The sequence below is a fragment of the Sabethes cyaneus genome, chromosome 2 (assembly GCF_943734655.1).
Source record: "Sabethes cyaneus chromosome 2, idSabCyanKW18_F2, whole genome shotgun sequence".
Classification (NCBI taxonomy): Eukaryota; Metazoa; Arthropoda; class Insecta; order Diptera; family Culicidae; genus Sabethes; species Sabethes cyaneus.
Genome location: NC_071354.1, coordinates 239542631 through 239563059, shown reverse-complemented (window position 1 = coordinate 239563059; position 20429 = coordinate 239542631). Strand labels below are relative to the sequence as shown.

The 20429-nt window shown below is 41.4% G+C and overlaps 1 protein-coding gene across 1 annotated transcript; it reads left to right on the top strand.

Moving 5' to 3' along the window:
• LOC128738044 (chondroitin sulfate N-acetylgalactosaminyltransferase 1) lies at positions 1–13583 on the top strand. The gene is made up of 3 exons (XM_053832865.1): positions 1–1204; positions 1285–1433; positions 13038–13583. The coding sequence occupies exons 1-3, from the start codon at positions 1–3 to the stop codon at positions 13581–13583; spliced, it is 1899 nt and encodes a 632-aa protein (XP_053688840.1).
• The last annotated feature ends 6846 nt before the right edge of the window (positions 13584–20429 follow it).

The following is a 20429-nucleotide window of genomic DNA, read 5'->3' as shown; positions in this document are numbered from 1 at the left end:
ATGGTTCGCATGGCGGGATCCAAATTGTTGGCACGGCTGTTGTTGCTGATCTCGTCGGTAACGCTTATCTCCCTGCTGGCCCTGACCCGATGCGGTCTCGGTGGACTGATCGCAACCGAAAACGGTTTCGTCAATGTTAACGTGCCGTCGTCGGGAAGCTCGTCGGCAGTCGACGAGGCGGACTTTGGTGGCAGTTCCGGCAATCGAGAGCCCGCCGTTGCCGCATTGTCTGTCTCCAATCGATTGGCACACGATGAACAGCAGAACGGTTATCTGCAGATGCTGCAGCAACGGGAAGAAGAAAACATTAAGGAGGTAGCGAAGTTAACGGCTGAGATCAAAGCGTTGAAGTTGCAAATTTTGCAGCTTAAAAATGGCGCTCAAGCGGCAGCGGCCATTGTACAGGCCGCTGTTCAGCAGGTGCCATCGGGTGAACTGCTCAACACCAGTGTCGGTACCAGTGGACTGAATTCTCCGCAAACACCAACGCTGCACGATTGTTCCGCGTTCATTCGTAGGCAGGTCGGATCTGCCGAAATTCTACATGGTCTTCCGTTAAACAACGAATACGAGCTGATTCCGTTTAATCATTTTACATTTAGCCGAGTTTATCCCATAGAGTTGGGCCTCGGAAAACGTGTCGTCGAAAAACCTATCGGTTATAAACGTCGAGATATTTTAGGAGCACTGAACAAAGCGATCGAAACGCTAAACCGAAACATCAGTGCGAATATGATGAAATACACGTTGGATGATTTTAGCGAGGGAATTTACCGTAACGAACCGACTACCGGTACGCAATATGAGCTGTACTTTCGGACCAAGGAAGCTGGCAAGGCTGGTTCCGGCAGTGGGCAGCATCATGACCATGGCAATCATGGAACGACTAAACTGATTGTGATGCGACCATTTGCACCGCTGCAAACGGTGCAGATGGAAGCGTTTCCCAAACAGCAGGAGAAGGAATTGATCCACATCATTCTGCCCCTGTCGGGACGGACGTCGACCTTCCAGAGCTTCATGGATAAGTACGTGAAGATTGCTCTGAAGCACGACAAGCGGGTGCACCTGACGGTGGTGTACTTCGGCGAGGATGGCCTGTCGGAGGCGCGGTCCATCATGAGCCGGGTGATTGGCATGAAGAATTCCGGCGGCAATTCGTCCAATCTGAAGCTGCTCGCTCTCAACGAGACGTTTTCGAGGGGTAAGTTTAGTTGGGAGTTGAAACCGAAGAGGGTGATTGATTAATTTTCTTTTTTTTTCTGTTTTCTTTCTACTTAACAGCGAAAGCCCTCCGAGTTGGTGCTGAAAAAGTTTGGAGCAGCAATGTAAATAAGGAAAAAGACGTGCTGCTGTTCATGTGTGATGTAGATATAGTGTTTAGTGCTAAATTTTTAGATAGATGCCGCTGGAATACCAAACCGAACAAAAAGGTAAGTTGTTGAGATGTTTACTCATATCCACTTAGATTGGTAATATTATTTTCTAACGGATGGGACTTAAAAAATCTTATTCTGAATTCAGTTTTAAGGCTTGCTATGGCTGTGAAAATTATCCACTGTTTTACAAAATTATCGTACAAAATGTGATGAAGGGTTTCAAACTCTTCTTCATTTTCGCTGGAAAGTCCCAAGCGAATTTTCCTGATTTTCGCGAGCATCGCTTATTTTAAAACTCTATAACTCTTGAACCAAGAATTGTAGAACAACGTCTTAACAAAAGTGCACAAAAGTTTGTTCAGCAATCTAGAAAAAATCAGTGGGAAAAAGATTTTCACAAAATTTTCCACGACAATAGAAAATTTGTGAATAGTGAATTATCAATTTGCAACACTTAATGAACCGTAAGTGTACAAAACCAGACAACTTTCCTCATTTAGATTATGGGTTAACATCCTTTCCTTCCTGTAAGCCGTAAAGCTGCAATAAGCATGACTACAGATCTTGTACCTATAAATTTCTAAAAAGTCAGACCGTTTACTTCTAGGTAATTTTTACCACTGTGCCGAAAAGAAAATAGAGAAAAGGAATGAATGTTCATGATGACCACTGCACTATGGGCCAGAAATTAAAATTTCGGGACAAATATATTTGCGGTTAAACGACAAGTCTCAGCTCAATGTGGTCTTCGGCAACTTTTTGAATGAAAAAATGAAGCATCTTTAGAAGGGGTCGTCCATTATTTAGGTGTTACTTTAACAACAATTTAAGTAATAACTTTTTGAGTAAATTTTTTTTCACCTTTTAGGTTTCAAAATATTAAAGATAAACCAATTTGAAGTATTTTTCTGAAGATATCAAACTTTTACCTTTTACCCATTTTCAGCAATAGACCTTTGTCTATAAACGACCCCTCAAATCACGTTTCTTCTTGTAACATGTTTATTTCAACAGACAGCTCAATGTGATGTTCTAGACAACATTTTGCACATAAAAGAGGAATATTTTTGCTGAAGGCTGTTTTGCTTTTTCTGCATTAATTAATAAGATATAACTGTTTTTAGTCTAAAAACCGTCTGTTGAAACATGTGTATTTTTTCAAGGGTGGTGTCTTCGAAGAAGTAAAATAATAAAATATAGCACATCTTCCTGCACTATTAGGGTGACCATGAATTCACCTATTAGGGTGATACAAACTTTTGTTTTCTTAAATAATTAAAAAAAAAAGTTTTTTTCTCCAAAAGTTGCAGAACGTACTAAAATAAGCAACTTTGCTGAATAAAGTAACTATCTATCTCTTACCGGTTGCGAAATATAATGATGTGTTAAAAAAGAGTACTTAGAAATCAATTACATTTAATAACTTTGCACATGATTATTTTATTGCTTTCAAAAGTTCTACAAAGTTATTCAGTATGTTGAAATACATATTTTCTATGAAGACTGTTTGACGCTAGGACGCAAATTTATTAAGTTGTAAAATGCATGAAAAAAAATCCGCACTATTCCCAGGTATTCCCAACCATGGTATTCCCAGGTATTCTCTGAAATACACATTTGGACAGATAGCTTTCATAATTCCCTACAAATTGGTATGCAAACTAATAGCAGATACTTGCAGATGGCTAAGATATTCGGATTTTTCATCAGACGGTTTTTAACCTAAAATCAGTTATATCTTATTAATTAATGCAAATAAAGCCAAAACTTCAGCAAAAATATTCCTCTTTTATGTGCAAAATCATTTTTAGAACATCAAATTGAGCTGTCTGTTGAAACAAACATGTTACAAGAAGAAATGTGATTTGAGCGGTCGTTTATAAACAAAGGTCTATTGCTGAAAATGGGTAAAAGGTAGAAGTTTCATCACTTCAGAAAAATTACTTGAAATTGGATTATCTTTAATATTTTGAAACCAAAAACGTGAAAAAAAGTTTACTCAAAAAGTTATCGTCGAGCGTGCATCGAAACGAGCCTCCGCATACTACCTTAGCATCTTTACTAGAAACTTCGAGACGGCGGAGGGAATCTACGCCAGACTAGGCTAGGAGGAAACCAAATATATGACAGGAAAAGGCTCTAGAGAAAATAACGTTTGCCTCCCACGGACACTGACTATTCAAGGTTAGTCAAGAGAGGTTTTCTGATGTTGAAATTTGTTTTTCACCCCCGCTGGGTTACCCTTGACGATCACCGAAATTTTCAAGGCGGAAACTGTTGAATGTATAAACAACGTCGATGGTTGCTAACCAATCATTCCGCGCACTTCTGTTCTACAAACTGTGAAAACTAGATCACCTATTTTAACTCACCTTGTGACTATTGACGGCGATGAACGGGAAGCGGTTGATGAGTTCGTATATTTGGGGTCCCTGGTCACCGCCAACAATATCACGAGTAAGCAGATTCAACGACGCATTCAAGCTGGAAGTGGGGTCTACTTTTCCTTCCGCAAGATGATGTACAAAACGCCAGACCGGTTGTCCTTTACGAACTTGAGACTGTAACTTTGCTTATGGAAGATATACGTGCACTAGCCGTATTTGATCGAAAGGTGTTGCGGACTATTTTTAGCGGAGTACAAACGCATAGCAGAGAGTGGCGTAGGTGTATGAACCACGAGTTGCAAGCACTACTTGGGGCCAGCGACTAAGCCACGCGCATAGTGCAAGTGACACAACTCAACCCGAACCACTGCAGCACGGCTCAGCAGCTGTTATACCAAGCAGTTTCTGAGTCAGCAATGGACATTGCCATAATCTCGGACCCATATCGCGTCCCTGCCGGAAACGGCAACTGGGTCTCGCATAGGTCCGGGACGGCGGCTATATGGACGACAAGCCGGTTCCCGTTTCAGGAGGTTGTGACAACTGCAGACGAGAGATTTCCGGTTGCCAAAGTGGGTAGAGTGTTCTACTGCAGCTGTTATGCTCCGCCGAGTTGGTCTATCGAGCAGTTTACGCGGATCAGCTGTGCTGACTGGTTTAAGGCCGGTGGTTGTAGCGGGAGACTATAACGCTTGGGTGGTAGAGTGGGGAAGTCGTCGCACGAACCAAAGTGGTCGGATTCTGCTTGAAGCTCTGGCAAAGCTTAACATAGATCTGGCCAACGTCGGCACCACATGTACCTTCAGTAGAAACGGTGCGGAGTCTATCAGGCGGTCCGCTATGGTGTCGGTCAGATAACGAGGCGGCAGGCGGCGAGTAGAGCCGTCACTCCAACCACCCGTGAATGGAAGACATCATACTTCGATTTTGAAGTATTTGTGGAAGCGATCCGAAGAGAGTGCGGTGATCGCGGTATACCCGATCCGAACGCTGATCATTTGATTGAGGTACAGTCGCGAGCGTGTGACGCTACCATGCCTAGGAAAAGCCGATCTAGGTATGGGAGGTCACCGGGTTACTGATGGACAGCTGAAATTGCGGAACTCCGCGGAGCGTGCTTTCGTACGAGGAGAATTATGCAAAGAGCTCGTTTTGCCGAAGGTAGAGCTGAATGTCGAGTAGCACTTGTTGCTGCACGCGCAGCGCTTAAGAGTGGGATAAAAGCCAGTAAACGAGCCTGCTTTGAAAGGTTATGTGCTAGTGCCAATGCGAACCCGTGGGGTGATGCCTACAGGGTCGTAATGGTAAAGACCAAGCGCGTGATGGCGCCCGCAGAATCGCCAGTCGATCTGAGTCTTCTCACGGCCGACGTTCCAGTATTTCAGACCATAACGTAAAATGGTTGGCCTCTTAGTCGAACATCCAAAGTAACGTGGGCGATGGCGGTTTAGAGGTCGGGGAGGAAGTAACGGTTACGAACGAGGAACTCATTGAGATCGCTAAATCCCTAAAGGTGACAAAGGCGCCGGGACCAGACGGAATCCCGAATATGGGCAGTAAAGCGGCTATTCTAGAGAGTCCCAATTTATTCGGGGCGGTAATTAGTAGATGCCTGGAAGCTGGTCACTTCTCCGACAGATGGAAGTGACAGAACCTGGTCCTATTGCCTGGGAAAACCTCTGGGTGTCCCCTCGTCATGTAGGTCGATCTGTCTACTCGATACTGCCGGCAAGGTGCTGGAGAGGGTTATCCTTAACAGACTTTACTACAGTACAGTACACGGAGGGTTAGCCTAGGTGGCAATCCGCTATTGCGCAGTTGTCATGCTCGACGAAATGCGTTTAATAGCGCTAGCTGAGGCTCCATAGCCAACTCGCTTCTGAACGTCCAAATGCCGGTGTCGCTGTACACGTTTCTGGAAAATTATTTCCAGAATCGTGTGCTATGCTACAACACGGAGGAGGGTCAGAAGTGCATTCCAATCACCGCAGGGGTTCCGCAAGGTTCTTTACTGGGCCCGGTGTTGTGGAACGTCATGTATGACGAGGTGTTGAAGCTAAAGTTCCCCGTAGGTGTTGTGATTGTCGGCTTTGCGGACGACATCACCTTGGAAGTCTACGGTGAATCTATCAGAGAGGTTGAGTTGACGGCTGCTCACTCTATAAGCATTGTCTAAGATGCGCTCCAAGAAACTGGAGCTCGCGCAGCATAAAACGGAGGTTATCGTGGTGAATAACCGTAAGTCGGTGCAGCAAGCAAATATCAGCGTCTGGGACTGCGCTATTTCGTCAACGTGGTCCTTAAAACTCCTGGAAATCATGGTCGACGACAAGCTCAAGTTCGGGGACACGTCGACTATGCCTGCAACAAGGCTTGCACAGCTATTTAGGCATTGTCTCGTATAATGTCTAATAGCTCTGCGGTATATGACAGCAAGCGAAGGCTTTTAGCCGACGTCGTCCAGTCCATACTTAGGTATGGCGGGCCGGTGTGGTCATCAGCGTTAGCTACCAAAACCTACCTAGGTAAGCTGGAAAGTACCTATCGTCTCATGTGCTTCAGAGTGGTAAGTGCGTATCGCACAGTTACATATGACGCAATCTGCGTCTTAGCGGGTATGATGCCGATTGGCGAGGACGTAGTTTGCTTCAACCAACGTGGAACTAGAGGCATACGGAGTACCACAAGATCGGCCTCGATGACCACATGGCAGCGGGCATGGTCTGATTCCACAAAGGGCCGGTGGACACACCGACTTATTCCGGTAGAATCCGGGTGGGTCGACAGGCGCCACGGCGAAGTCAACTTCCACCTGACACAGAATCTGTCAGGGCATGGTTATTTTAGACAGGATCTGCACAAGCTCGGGCATACGGAGTACCCCGCGTGGATGTAGAAGAAACTGCAGAACATGTTTTCTTTATATACCCTCGTTTCAAGGGCGCGAGAAGCAACATGCAGGCAGTGAGCGGACAGGACACTACTCCGGATAACTTAGTCCAAAGGGTGTGTTCTAGCTCGGACATCTGCGGAGCGGTCAATGCGGCTGGCTACCCAGATTGTACTTGAGCAACAAAACCGCTGAAGAGCCGATCAACGGAAAGTAAATATCCTAACCAGTAGTAGTCCAGTTGTTACCTAAGAGGGTGCGTTAAGCCCAATCCCTGAAGTAATACCGATAAAGTGGTGCCAGGGGAGATAGAGGAGCCCAACGTGCTGGATGCCTCGATCCGGTTGAAGCCGACGTACATGTGTCGAGACGCGCCACAAATTGACGACGAGTAGCCCAGGACAATGGAGAGGAATTCTTGATACGGCAAGAGCCATCTCGGCTCTCGGCTGGTAAAGGCAAGGCATACGAGCAATGTTGGCAATGATAATTGCGCACTATTCCAGCTTCACATGACAGCATTGCCAACACTTTCGTTGTTTAGGGACAGGGAATACTCAAATATAGAGCCCCTGATGTATTAAAGAATTAATACTATATATTTTTAATGCTGAGATACTTGTCAAATCACCTTCTAGAAGGTTCATAGATCTTTTGATTCTTAGACCACGATTTTCAGCTTTTAATTATATGAACTAATGCAATGGAAGTATATTAAGCAAAATAGGTATCTGACCTGCCCAGCTAGCATTTTCATATATATAAAAAAGATAAAAATCAGCATTACGTCCAGATATACAAGCTAATCGTATTTGATGCGCAAAATTGGCATATCCGTACTATTTTTGAGGCGATATACGTGATTACGAATAATTTTGAGCGTTACGACTATAGAAGTATTTACGATAATATCCGATTAAGCGCGAGTCGCTCCGTACTACTATACGATTTTGTGCTGAAAATCGTATGTATGTCAGTTATTATCATTATATATGACAGAAAATCAACTTGGTCGCCCTTTAGTTACGATTTCGAGTTTGTTAGGAGATATTTATGATAATTTTTGTACATTGATATACGATTAGGTGCTACCTGGGTGTCATTGAAAGACATCCCAAGAAACAATTCTTGATTTAAGAAATGTCACTAAAAGCAATATAATTAAGCTATATATTGATGAAAAATCGATTTATTAAAAATCAAAACATTTGTTCAAGCCTTGTTCGCCCAAAAGTGGAGAATTTATTCAACATCAGCATGCTGCAGTAGTTACATATAGCTTCAAAAAATAAGCGTCAATAAAATTATTATGCCACAACTGTTCAACTAATCAAAAGTAGAACCATTTTAAGTAGCATTTGTCGATGCATCTGCAACGCTTCTCAAACCTTTGTAGCCAGAATGTGTAATTAAATAATCCAAAAGCACTTGTCAAATGTTTTTAACAATGTTGTATAATATATTGTTGTTCAACCGCTGTACAAAGGTGGAAGATGATATTCTAGCTTATGATTATTAGGATTTGCGACAAGCAATACCTAAGGAACAATTTTTGCTTATTGAACGTTTAGTGCGTGGAAGATGCATTTGTATGACTGTTATGCAACGTATAGTAAAACGTTTATTCAGTACGTATTTCATCATTTAGATAAGCAAAAAGAAAGAAATATGTAGAAAGCATTTATTGTATTTTTTAGGTTTCGTTATTTTCATGTCCATTTTTATATTCGTATCATTATAATTTAATGAGAGACTTAATAGGAAATCACTGATTGACTCAAAATTCATCAAGGGCGCCCATTATACTTTTTTCACTCACCCGGATTCGAACTTACATCCTGTCGGTCGGAAGCCGTCGACAAACACATCTCAGACAATCTGACACATGATAGGCGCCGAGTTTTTAGCCTATATAGATTTTCCAGTTTAAATTTGTCAAGCGTGGAACAAAAACGGCCTAAAATACATTTAAGCGCTGAAGAGCAGTTTCTTAAATCATGTTACGCATCTACTGTACAAGATTACTTTAGAAGAATTTATTCCGAACATGTTAAACGTTTAATAAACTATTTGTACTAAAGCAATGTATTTCGCTTTATAACATCTATTCATTCTTAAACAATCGTGCACATAACAAATTTGGCAGCTTTATCTGAGTATGGTTGCTAATTGATTATTTAGTGTTGATGTAAGTTCATCGGACGCTAGAGCGCTGCACTGGGTCATTGTCAAGATTTGGGAGGATGAGCTACTACCGGAGGAAGGCATCGTGTGTCCGATCTACAAAAAGGGCGACAAGTTGGATTGTTGCAACTACCGCGCAATCACACTGTTGAACGCCGCCTACAAGGTACTCTCCCAACTTTTATGTCGTCGACTATCACCATTTGCAAAGGAGTTCGTGGGGCAATATCAAGCGGGATACATGGGTGCCCGTGCCACCACGGACCAGATTTTCGCGCTTCGGCAAGTGTTGCAGAAATGTCGCGAATACAACGTGCCCACGCATCATTTATTCATCGACTTCAAATCGGCGTACGACACGATCGATCGAGATCAGCTATGGCAGATTATGCACTACTACGGATTTCCGGATAAACTAACGCGATTGGTCAAGGCGACGATGGATCGAGTAATGTGTGTTGTTCGAGTATCAGGGGCAGTCTCGAGTCCCTTTGGATCTCGAAGAGGGTTACGGCAAGGTGATGGGCTTTCATGTTTGCTGTTTAACATCGCTTTGGAGGGTGTGATAAGAAGAGCGGGTATAGACACGAGTGGCACGATATTCACGAAGTCCGTCCAGCTTCTTGGTTTCGCTGACGACGTTGACATCATTACACGTACCTTTGAGAGGATGGCGGAAACGTACATCGGACTGAAAGCTGAAGCCAAACGGATAGAACTTGTCATTAATGTATCGAAAACAAAATACATGAAAGGAAGAGGTTCTAAAGAAGTGAATGCTGACCTCCCTCCCCGGATTCATTTAGACGGTGATGAAATCGAGGTGGTAGAAGAGTTCGTGTATCTGGGCTCACTGGTTACCGCAGACAACGACACCAGCAGAGAAATACAAAGACGCATTATGGCAGGAAATCGTGCCTACTTTGGACTCCGTAGGACGCTGCGATCGAACAAAATTCGCCACCGCACGAAGTTAACAATCTACAAGACGCTGATTAGACCGGTAGTCCTTTACGGCCATGAGACATGGACTATGCTCGTGGAGGACCAACGCGCCCTTAGTGTGTTCGAACGGAAGGTGTTGCGCACCATCTACGGCGGAGTGCAGATGGAAGACGGAACGTGGAGGAGGCGAATGAACCATGAATTGCATCAGCTGCTTAGGGAACCACCCATTGCTGCCACCGCAAAAATCGGTCGCCTGCGATGGGCTGGACATGTCGTGAGGATGTCGGACGACTGCCCGGTTAAAAAAGTTCTCAATAACGATCCGACTGGAACGAGATGGCGGGGCGCGCAGCGAGCAAGATGGATCGATCAAGTGGAAGGCGACCTGCGGACCCTACGTAGACTACGTGGCTGGCGAATTGCGGCCATGGACCGAGTAGAATGGAGACGACTTCTTCGTACAGCAGAGGAAACCACGGCCTGGAGCTGATTAAGTAAGTAAGTAAGTTCATCGGAATGTCGTCGGCATGATGTGAAATAAAGTGATATAATATAAAAATAAAAATTTAAAGTATAAAATATAAAGTGTAAGGCGTAAAGTGTCATTCAAAGTGTCATTCAAGTTATTGGTGTCAAACCCATCAAACCCCTTTTATTCCACACCTGTTTTACTGGTGCTACTGATACGTTTGTAAGACGATTATTCGACTTCTTTTAGCAATGCTGCTGATTCGTTTGCTCAACTTTTATTCCACTCTCACCCCACACTTGCTCTCAGTAAATATCTGAATACGGTTGCTTATTGATTGTTTAGTGTTGATGCAAGTTAAAAGTCCTTCGGAATGTCATCGGCATAAAGTGAAATAAAATGGGTCTAATTTCATAGTGTTCATAAAGTTATTGGTGTTATTAGTTACCATCAGGCGGTTGTAATTCTAAATCTGCTGTAAGCAATTTTTCTTCTCTAATTCCATACTTGCTCTCAGCACTGCTGCCGGTGCTGCTGATGCATCTGCACATCATTTGTTTAACTCTTATTCCACACTTCATAGTAGTGCTTCGAATACTCTCATAAAAGACAGTTACACAAGTTGATTAGAAGCTAGAAAAATATTGGATATGACTTTTATACTACATGTACTTCAGCAATTTCGCTTATTCAGCACCGGATGCTACAACACAGCAGTTATTCCACGTCTACTCTTTTAAGTGCTACCGGTTTGTCCCTTGGGACGTCATTTGAGCTTGTTATTCAACAATGAATTACATATTGCAAAACAGCTTCTAATTTGAAAAAGGCGGCTTATCTTCAACTAACTATTAAGAGATTGTTAACTAATCACAAGAGTTTTGTTAATTTTTTTTATTAAACTTTTATTCGATGAATTATTAAAAAATACACAGACTGTGGAAAAAAGCACTAGTTTTGATGTATGGAACTTTTAACCAGTAAGTTTTTCAACACAAGTGTTGTTCAGCTACCAACGCTTGTGTTAAGCACTTGTTCAATAGGCATGTTTATTTATGACTTCAAATAGCTCTTATCTGTCGACCAACGATAACGGTCTGAGGCTCATAAGAAGAATAGAGGAATGGTCATCTGTAGTACCTACTTTCCACATCTGAACATTTGAAAACACACCTGGAGGCATCCAAATGGGGCCCTAGCTCTCAAATCGATCATGTTTTGATTGACGGTCGACGCTTTTCAGATGTCATCGATGTATTATCAAGTCCAAATGGTGTTGGTGCCGATCTGGAGCTGGATTGGGAACGATATGAAGTAGTTGAGGAATTCATATACCTTGGCTCGTGACATGTGATTATGATGTAAGCCGTGAAGTGAAACGACGTATTGCAGCCGCTAATTGGGCTTTCTGCGGATTACGTAGCCAGCTGAAGTCCCGTAGTTTGCAAATTCGCACAAAGCTGGCGCTCTACAGAACACTAAACCACTGCTTGGGGGTTTTGAGTGTAAAATTCTGGTATTAATATTTGGTGGCAAAATGGAAAACGGAGACCCATGAATCACGAGCTGTGTCAAGTATACAAATATGCTTATACAGTGAAGGTACTTAGTACAATTTGGCAGGCTGCGGTGGGCTGGGCATGTGGCCAGAATGCTAGACGAAAGAGTAGCCAACACTATTTTCAACAGAGAACCCGGAAGAGACCGTAAATTTGCAGGACGACGCACGGTTAGCTGGTGTTCGAGAGGATTGGAGAACGGCAGCCCAGGACCGACAGTACTGGAGGTGGAGGATCATAATTCGTTTGGTGCAGGATCGATGACGATTCGTCGCTAATTAGGTAAAGTAAAGCAAGGTATCCAGCCCATGTATTGAAGAAGGCTAGAAAGACATTCGTCATTGGTAGCACTGCTGTAATGACACTAAGCAATTACGACGGCTTCGAACCGAAGAATCGAGTGGTTTGATGAAGGAGAAGAATGCAGTAACTCAGTCTGCCGCACTAAGAAACGCACGAAAAAGACGTGATCGTGAAGTAATGGAGGAAATATACCATCCAAGAACAAGTTTAATGGCTCGCTCAAAGCCTCTGTGAGCCTCTTACTATTTTAATGGGGCTTAGTTGGTAGTTAGTTCGCCCCAACGAATAGACACTATTCAGAGATATCTTGAATGCTCTGCCAGATAGATAGCTACTGATGATCTTAATAAGATACCTCGGAAAATTGTATCATTGCAACTTGAACACCACTGTCCAAGCTGTTCCTCTAGGAGGATACCATTATCATCATCGAACGAAAGAATTCGGCAATGAATTGACTTCTCAAACAACTTGGAGAGGGCAAAAAGGAAGCTAATGGGTCGATAGCTCTTGGAACTTTCCCCGGTTTTAGAGGGACTTCTTGAGGATCTTTGTTATGGAGCAGAATGATTTCAAATGTGTTGGAGATCGGTAGGGGATTTAGTTGAAATTCTTTGTTCTTCAGCTCTTGAATTCGGTCGTGGATTACCCTAGAGAGACGGTTTGTCATGGTTACCAGTTTGCTGGTATTGGCGCCAGTGTATATTGCGCAACCGCATTAGATGTTTGGTGGTAGAATCTATTTGGAATCTTTCCCTCGAAATATTCCGTTCTAATTTCTTAGTTTCATAAAGTTCGAAACTAAACAGGATTCATGTAAACAACAACTTTTACAACAGATTTTCATTTACTAAACTACTATGACCTATAACTGGTGTGATTTCTATAACCCAAATTTCTTGTTTCATCTATCCACAGGTCTACTACCCGGTGGTGTTCAGCCTGTACAACCCGCACGTGGTGTACACGCTGCAGGGCAAGGAAGTGCCCCCGGAAACGGACCAGCTGCTGATTTCGAAGGATTCCGGCTTCTGGCGGGATTTCGGCTACGGCATGACGTGCCAGTATCGATCGGATTTCCTCAGGGTGCGCGGTTTCGACGAGGAAATCATCGGCTGGGGCGGCGAGGACGTGATGCTGTACCGGAAGTACGTCCGGTCGCACATCAAGGTGATTCGGGCGACGGATCCGGGCATTTTCCACATCTGGCATCCGAAGGTGTGCACCGGGGTCGCTGCCGGTCAGAAGCTGTCGGTCGATCAGTACCGGGCGTGCATTCGATCGCGGGCGCTCAATGAGGCCTCGCATGCTCAGCTGGGTTTTCTGGCCTTCCGGGATGATATTGTGGCGAACGAGGGGAAGATGCTGGGGAATTTTAGTAAAGCGCTCAGTAAGAGCCGAACCGGTGGTTCGGAAGATCCGAAGAAAGTTACAACGACCGATGCGAACAGGAAGAGTACATGATCTTTTATGATACACCATCAGGAAAGTATATGGAGAATAGAGTTTTAGACTAGTGACAATGGTGCATACATTCCTGAATATTTGATTCTAGTCCAATGGAATCGGGGGTGGGTTATGGGATTGGTATTTTACTCGATCATGACTTGGTCAGGAAGATTGAGGTTAGAAAACATCAAAACTATTTGTATATAGTATCAGAATTAAAACTAGTAGAAAAGAAATTTCCCTTTAGGAGTCTTTGAATGTTATTCGAGACCGTTTAGAGCTGACAGGTAGACTCAAAAGAAACTATTAAATAAATTATCCGTAGTCCAATAATCGGAGGTTCTATTGTGGCAGAAGATTTTGCTCAAAGGGTTCGTTAATGGTTTGACAAGATACAGAACTTTGGTTGTGTTGTTTTTCTTAGTCAGTCGTCTGCAAAAGTAAATTGAACTACGAAACATGATGAAAGGATTTATTGGTCGAATCAAAATTATTACAGATATCAACAAACTGCAGAAAAACAGACTCCCTTGAAAAAGTATGTTGAACTCGATAGAATGAAATTAGTTGAATAACGTGAGATAGAAAGGTGAGATTTTCCGTTTTTCGGCGGACAGTCGCCGTTTAGTTACTATTTTACTGTTTCACTGGGCGTACAATTGTAAATAGAGCGGAAAACAGTTGTTAAGCTATTTGGTAGAACGTGACCGAATAGAACGAATTTTCGTTCTGTTACCCCGAACCTATATCTATGTAGTCTCATTTTCCGGTGACCTGAAGCGAGCAGCGATTAGTTCCATTATTGCCAAGCAAAATCTACTGATGAATCTGTTATCGAATGATTTTCATATCGACTGTGTAACGGTGGAGCCTATTGTATAAAACAAAAAAATAAAGATGATTCTGAAGTCGTGCAGAACATGTTCGTTAGAAAAGTAATAAATTTTTTCGAGATATCAAAAGTTTACGGTTTGAAATTTATTTTCTGCGTTTGATGACAGCCCCGAAGTCACGACTGACAGAGGTTGGTCGTCGTGACAATGATAAAAATTGACTATTTAAGACTTAGACCATCGCTAGCTAACTTCATCGCGATCTGAACTGAACCGGATCGTAAGTAGAACGCAAAATGTGTGCTAAAACAATCGTACTGTTGGCATTGGTGGCCTCACTCATGCTGATTAGCCCCATTACGAGCCTGGAAATAGGGGTTATAGGACCCGATCCTGTTATCCCACCGCCGTAAGTATTTAGGCTACGAGTTGTTAGTCATTTGATTTAATTTTCTTTTTTCCTAAAGGGACAAACCTATCATCATCGATCCTAAACCGGTTGAACCTGTTCCGAATCCTCCGGAAGAACCTGTTGAACCCATAAAACCCATAAAACCTATAAAACCTTTTCCTCCGTTTGATCCTAAACCATCTGTTAGACCTATTCCAAAACTTCCGGGGCCTGTCGAACCAATGCCGATTGAAGCCGAAGCCTGAAATCCTTCCAATGGTTCTGTTGGTTGCGTTTTAAAAAAGTATTGAATAAATTTATGAAATATATTACAAAATTTGGAACATAAGCTTATGATTGTTTTCCGTAATATAATGTGAGTGAATATTCTAAAAAATCCGAATGAACTTTCTTTAACTAGACGACTGAAACACCTAAAAAATTCGGATCTTTCTTTGCCAAGCTGGATTTTAAGTAAGTAGGATAGGCAAGCTGGGGCACATGCCCTCCCTTCAAAGTGCAAAACGGAGGAGAAATAATAGAAAAGAAGGAAAAACGTTTAAGAAAACGAGGAAAGCAAAAAAACATGATGACAAACTGGACAGAAAAGAAGATTAAACGGAACAAAAAAGCAAGAGAAAACAGGATAGAAAAGCAGAAAAATAAAAGGAGATAATATGGGAGCAGAAATATTAAGAAACAAGAAATATGAAAACGGAAGACTAACGAGATAAAACGGAAAGAAAAACTAGAACTCAACAGAAAAAGACAAAAAACAGGACATATTAAAAGAGTGAACAGTCGAAAACGAAAGAGTAGAAAATGAGTTAGTGGGACGGAAAACAAAAAGCAAGACTGGATAGGCCTGAAAATGGCCTGCAAAACGAAGAAAACGGAACAGAAAAGAGAAAAGCAAGGAGAAAATCAGGGCAGAAAAAAGGAAAACCAAGAAAGTAAAGGAGGGAAAGCGAGACAATGGATCATTTTAGGTAGCTTTTGGCCATGCTTACCGCTAGATGGACACTAAAGCACCAGATGCCCTGGTGATACAGATTACACGTGATAATTTCTTTCCGTTCTGTTGTTGTTGACGGTTGCTGATGGTTAATCTGAATCGGCCCTTTTTGGGTGGACCAATCAGGATGAAGTGCAGTTTGACAGCCGTTCACAGACGTTCGTCCAGTGAGATTTTTCAACTTTTTCAATGATCCATTTGATGAAAGACGGTACGGAAAAGCTGGGGAAAAGGAGAAGAAAAAGAGGAAAATCGAAACAGGAAACAAGAGAAATCAAAAAGAAAAAGAACTCACGCAACAATGCGAGTTTTATTGCACTCTTATGGTGGTTTTCATGACCAATTTTGGCTTTGAATGCCATCATAAATGTGTAACAAAACCCAAATTGTTACTTGGGAAGACTAGCGAGAGCGAAAAAAGTAAACCGTTAGAGAAACCGAAAAACAAAACAGGAAAAAGAGGTCAAACAGGGTATAAAAGGAAAAGATGGGAAAAAATTGGATGGCAAAAACTGCAAAAAATGGACCAAAAAAAGGTAAAATGGGAGTGAAACGGAAAAAACGGATGATAAAAAAGAAAAACCGGAGAGCAAAGGGAAAAACGACAGCCAAAAATAGAATGTAGGTGTCAAAAAGGGAGAAAATCGGGGCTAGAAGAAGAGAAGAAAAAATGAAACAAGTGAAGACGAAAATCGAGAGAAGGGTAGGAGATATATAGAGTTGGAAAAAGACGAAAACTAGAAACGACAAAAGGAACAAGGGAATACAAAAACCGAAAAACGGGAGAGAAAATTACAACAAAAAATGAGTAAAATGCAAGAGAAAAAACAGCACTGAAAATAAGAAAAAATGAGACCAATGTAATATTGGACAGAAAAAGAAGAAAAGTGAGAACGAAAACCAAGAAAATGGTACGAAAAAGAAGAAAAAAACGATACAAAAGGTGGGAAAACAGTAACGAAATAAAACGTGTGAGAGAGTAAGGCGAAAAATGTCAATCGTGATTCATACCCAAGTATAAGTCTAATTTAACGTTCAATGTCTAGTTCAATTTCAAGTTCAAGTGCTCGTCCTTTTTTAGCCCAATTTCAAGTTCAATTCATATTTAAACTTTAAGTTCAATTTTGAGTCAAATTAAAAGTCTGATTTCAAGCCCAACTTCCAGTACAATTAGAATTTCAATTTCAAATATACTTTCAAATGTAATTCCAAGTCTAATCTCAGGTCCACTTTAAATCCAATTTACTTCCAATTTCAATTGACCAAACTCGTGACTTTAGTCATGACCTTGAAATGCGGTCAGGCATATATTAATATTTTTTTGAAACGATGATTCTACAATTGATGAAGGGACGGTAAGGGAAAGTAATGAAGAAGGATTTTTTCGGGAATGAAGGGGAAGGGTGGAAAGGAAGGGGGGTAATAGGTAGCTATTGTCCAGCGCCTCTGTGGTTCAAAGGTACACGGGTACCAGTGAGCGACACGCCCTGGCAGGTGTTGCGGGTTCAAATCCGGTTATAATCTCTGATTACAGCTTGGTTCGACCCATGCACCTTCCAGCATTGGACAAAAGATAGGAGTCACAACGACAACTTGTTAAGCATAGCTACCTATTACCCCCCCCCCCTTACTTTCCACCCTTCCCCTTCATTCCCGAAAAAATCCTTCTTCATTACTTTCCCTTACCGTCCCTTCATCAAGTGTAGAATCATCGTTTCAAAAAAATATCCAATTTCAATGTCAATTTTGAGTTCAATTTCGAGCTTAATTTCAAATCTAATTCCAGTCCAATTCCTTGTCTAATTGAAGTCCAATTTCAATTCCTATTTTAATTTTAGGTCTATGTTCTGTTTATATTCTGTTTACGTCGTAAATACGTTAGACATAACTTGCGGAAGGCATAATGGATGGTAGGCATAGCGGACGTTGGGCAATCTGCCGTTAGCTTGCAAGCACTCTAATGGAGTTAGTTTGGCTGAATCACGAATGGTCGAAACTCAAATGGACCCTGATCAGCGAGGAAACGTTTGCTACTGACATGGTAACTCACTGTTAGGCTTAAAACAGAAAGAAAGAACTATCAATCATCTATTATTTGTACTACAAATAATTAGTAAAACAAACAATAAGGTGCAGAGTGTGTATCTTGTTGTTCTGAGACTAAGGTGCCAGTATTATACAAAATATTTTTTTCCTTTCATATTTAATATTTTTCTAAAACGCATGAAATTAGCTTTTAATTATTTTGATGATAGCTCAATCAGCTTAACATTGACCTTAGAAACATTGATGATGATGATGATGATGATGATGATGATGATGATGATGATGATGATGATGATGATGATGATGATGATGATGATGATGATGATGATGATGATGATGATGATGATGATGATGATGATGATGATGATGATGATGATGATGATGATGATGATGATGATGATGATGATGATGATGATGATGATGATGATGATGATGATGATGATGATGATGATGATGATGATGATGATGATGATGATGATGATGATGATGATGATGATGATGATGATGATGATGATGATGATGATGATGATGATGATGATGATGATGATGATGATGATGATGATGATGATGATGATGATGATGATGATGATGATGATGATGATGATGATGATGATGATGATGATGATGATGATGATGATGATGATGATGATGATGATGATGATGATGATGATGATGATGATGATGATGATGACGATGATGATGATGATGATGATGATGATGATGATGATGAAGTCCAAAATTGCTTTAAAACTGCTCTGAAGTTGCTCAGAACATTCTTTAGAAATTACTCTGAAACTTGTCCGATACTGCTCAGAAATTACTCTGAAGCTGTTCTAAAACTGCTTTGAAACAGCTATGAAACTTGTCCGGAACTGTTCTGAAACTTCTCTGAAGTTGCTCTGAAATTATGAAACTGATCAGATGTTTTAAAACTGCACTGAAACTGTTTTGCCTTGCCTTGAAATACCTGGATTTGTCTAGAAAACGCATTGAAACTTATTCGATACTGCTCAGAAATGTCTCTGAAGCTACTATAAAACTGCTTTGTAACTGCTCTCAAGCTTTTTAACATTAGCATAAAAAATACTATCCAGAAACTGCTTAGAAACTGTTCAAAAACCCTGAAACCGATCTGAAAACTGTATAAAACAGTCTCGAAACTGGTCAGAAAATGTTCTAAAAATTTGTCAAAAGCTGCTTTTAAATTGTTCTCAAACTACTCTGGAACTAATCAGAAACTGCTTACAAACTGATCAGGAACTGCTTTAAAATTGCTCGAACCTCCACAGAAACTATTCAGAAACTGCCCAGAAAATAACTGAGACTGTTATGAGACTTATCTGGAACAGCTCTAAAGCTGCTTTGAAGTTGCCCTGACATAACTCACAAACTGCTTAGAACATAGCTTAAAACTGCACTGAAACTGTTCAGAAATTGCTCAGAAACTACTCTACAGCTGTTCTAAAACTGATTTGAAACTGCTCCGAAAATATTGTGAAGCAGCTACTCAACAACTGATCAAACAATACTTTCAAGCTGCCGTGAAACTGCTCATAAATTCTACTGAAAATATCTGAATCTGCTATGAACTGCTTGCCCGGAACAATTCTGAAACTCCGCTGAAGCTATTCTAATGCTCTCAAGCTGCTCTGAAATGACACAGAAACTGTCCCGAAGGCGGTCTGCAAAAATTAAAACTGCCCCGAAGACGCTCTGAGGCTAATCCGATACTCCGAAGCCGATAATCCGTAACTCCTCCAAAGCTACTGTAATCTGCTTTGTAACTGCTTTCAAGCTGATGAAAATTTGTTTAAAATATACTGACCAGAAACTGTTTTGAAACTGCACTGAAACTGTTCTGGAAATTTTATGAAACAACCTCGAAACTGCTCGGAAACTGTTCTAAAAATTTGTGTGAAACGGCTTTTAAATTACTCTAAAACTACTCTGAAACTGTTCAGAAACTGCCCTGAAAATAACTGAAACTTTTATGAAACTTGTCCGGAACTGCTCTGAACTGCCCTGAAATTACTCAGAAACTGTTCAGATCATGAAACTACTCGAAAGCTACTGCACTGAAACTGTTTAAAAATTGCCATGAAATACCTGGATCTGTTCAGAAAACGCAAAGAAACTTATCCGATACTGCTCAGAAATTTCTCTTAAGCTACTCTAAAACTACTTTGAAACTGCTCCGTAAATTTTGTGAAGCAACTAAGTACTCAACAACTGATCAAACAATACATTAAAACTGCCTTGAAACTGTTCAGAAACTCTACTAAATATACTTGAAACTGCTTGTTCGAAAATACTCTGAAACTCCACTGAAGCTGTTCTAAAGCTCTGGAGTTGCTCTGAAGTTGCACAGAAACTGCTTTAAAACTGCTCTAAAATTGTTTAAAAATTGCTCTCTCTCTGAGGCTAATCCGAAGCTGCTCAGAAACTCCTCTAAAGCTACTGTAAACTGCTTTACAACTACTCTCAAACTGTTAAAAATTTGCTTAAAAATACTGTCCAGAAACTGCTATAAAAGTACTCAAAAACTGCACTGAAACTGTTTTTAAAATTTTATGAAA